Genomic DNA, 1,513 nt, shown 5'->3' on the forward strand with positions numbered 1-1,513 from the left:
TTTTTTTTTACCTAGGGGCATATACACATCTTTTATAATTATTCATGTTTTGTAATATTTGATTTTGAGCACACAGCTTCTCCCCCATAACAAAAATTCAAAAGGTTGGCAAGTAGGCATTTATCATTTATTACCATGTATCATTTGTTTACAAAAAATAAGTGCAATTAACGCCTTCATTAGATACAGATACAATTAAATGGTAGAAAAAATATAAGAAATAATAACCTTAATGGTAAAAGACATTGTACATGTAAAGGGACTTAATGGAATGCTTGGTGTTTGTCATTTTTTGTAAGTTTCGTTGTTTTTAATTAAATAGAAGAGACAAAACTGATAAAATATCTTGTAAAAAGAAACTTTTTTCAACACGTCTAAATATTTTTTGTGCATTTAAAAAGTATGGCAATGTATTTTCCTTAACACATTACAAACTTCCAGCAATTGGTCTGCCGCCTTATTATTTATAAATGAATCTCGAATCCCCCTCGACTTCCCACCTTGAACAACAGCGGATCAATTCGTTACAAATGTCTGAAATATACCATATGCTATGCTGATATATGGGTCACGGCATTATGTGTGCTGTGACCCATATCAGTATAGCATGTGTATTTCATACATTTGTAACGAACCCAGGTGTGATTGAACCTAGGAATGCCCGGCCTCCTCTGCCCCGGACGACGCAATATATAAAAAAAATCTCGTCGTCAGAAAGCTACGTTATCGCAGCTAGATTGAACCACAGGGGTTTGTTACACCTGTGTATGTGTATGTGTTCTGTGACCCATATCAGTACCCAAAATCGCACCAGGGTAGGGAGGGAGACGAGGGAGTCATGTTGTGACCAGAGACATATATATAAAGCCAGTAGTATGTCATACATCTCTGTTGTGACACAGACACGAATTCGAACTGACAAAGTAGCTACGCTATGCATACTTACTTTGAACCCACACATGTGCATACAATGATACATACATGTATCCCAGGCGGCTCATCAGCATTGTCGTTGATTAACAAAGAAACCCTTCGTCTGACCGGTTCTCTTTTGTACAGAAGTGACTAGACCCGATTCGTCAAAAACGTCGATAACTTAAATTTTTAAACCCGTTTTAGGGAAGAAACACTTCAAACCATAACGAATACGTTTGCAAAGATCACGTAAATAAGATACGATTTGAAACATATTTTTTTATTCCCACAGAGATGTTTAAAACGGCGATTGTTTAGCTTCTGATATATTAATAACCAATCAGAGCGTCACAAATTTTAAAGTCCGTTCTGCACAATGTAAAGAAAAAAAATCGCATAGTATTGTAGTTTCGTTTTGTGTTACTATATATATATAGCTTTTTGCTTGAACTATATATACCACGCGTACGATACAAAAAGCGCTCGCTGCGCTCGCAATTTTAAACATGTATACTGGGGTTGTGATCATCAGCCACTTTTTCAGCTGTGCAAACCGAACAGATATAGATAAAATGCCAGTTCTGATTCACTTTCTTGA

At 36.2% G+C, this 1,513-nt stretch overlaps 1 protein-coding gene across 2 annotated transcripts in view; it reads right to left on the reverse strand.

Annotated features, from left to right (window-relative positions):
* The window catches only part of LOC110464785 (Williams-Beuren syndrome chromosomal region 27 protein-like), a 42,620-nt gene extending 41,566 nt beyond the window's left edge, over window positions 1-1,054 (reverse strand). Inside the window, exon 1 of one of the 2 annotated variants that reach the window (XM_021520228.1) lies at window positions 982-1,054. Coding sequence is in view for 1 of the 2 variants with exons in the window: in XM_021520219.1 (XP_021375894.1) it covers window positions 947-1,007 (61 nt within the window). In the remaining variant the exon portion in view is untranslated. Of the gene's footprint in view, window positions 1-946 lie in introns of both variants that reach the window. The other variant, XM_021520219.1, reaches the window with a different exon arrangement.
* Window positions 1,055-1,513: the final 459 nt, after the last annotated feature.

This window comes from Mizuhopecten yessoensis, unplaced genomic scaffold (genome assembly GCF_002113885.1).
Source record: "Mizuhopecten yessoensis strain PY_sf001 unplaced genomic scaffold, ASM211388v2 scaffold1539, whole genome shotgun sequence".
NCBI classification, from domain to species: domain Eukaryota; kingdom Metazoa; phylum Mollusca; class Bivalvia; order Pectinida; family Pectinidae; genus Mizuhopecten; species Mizuhopecten yessoensis.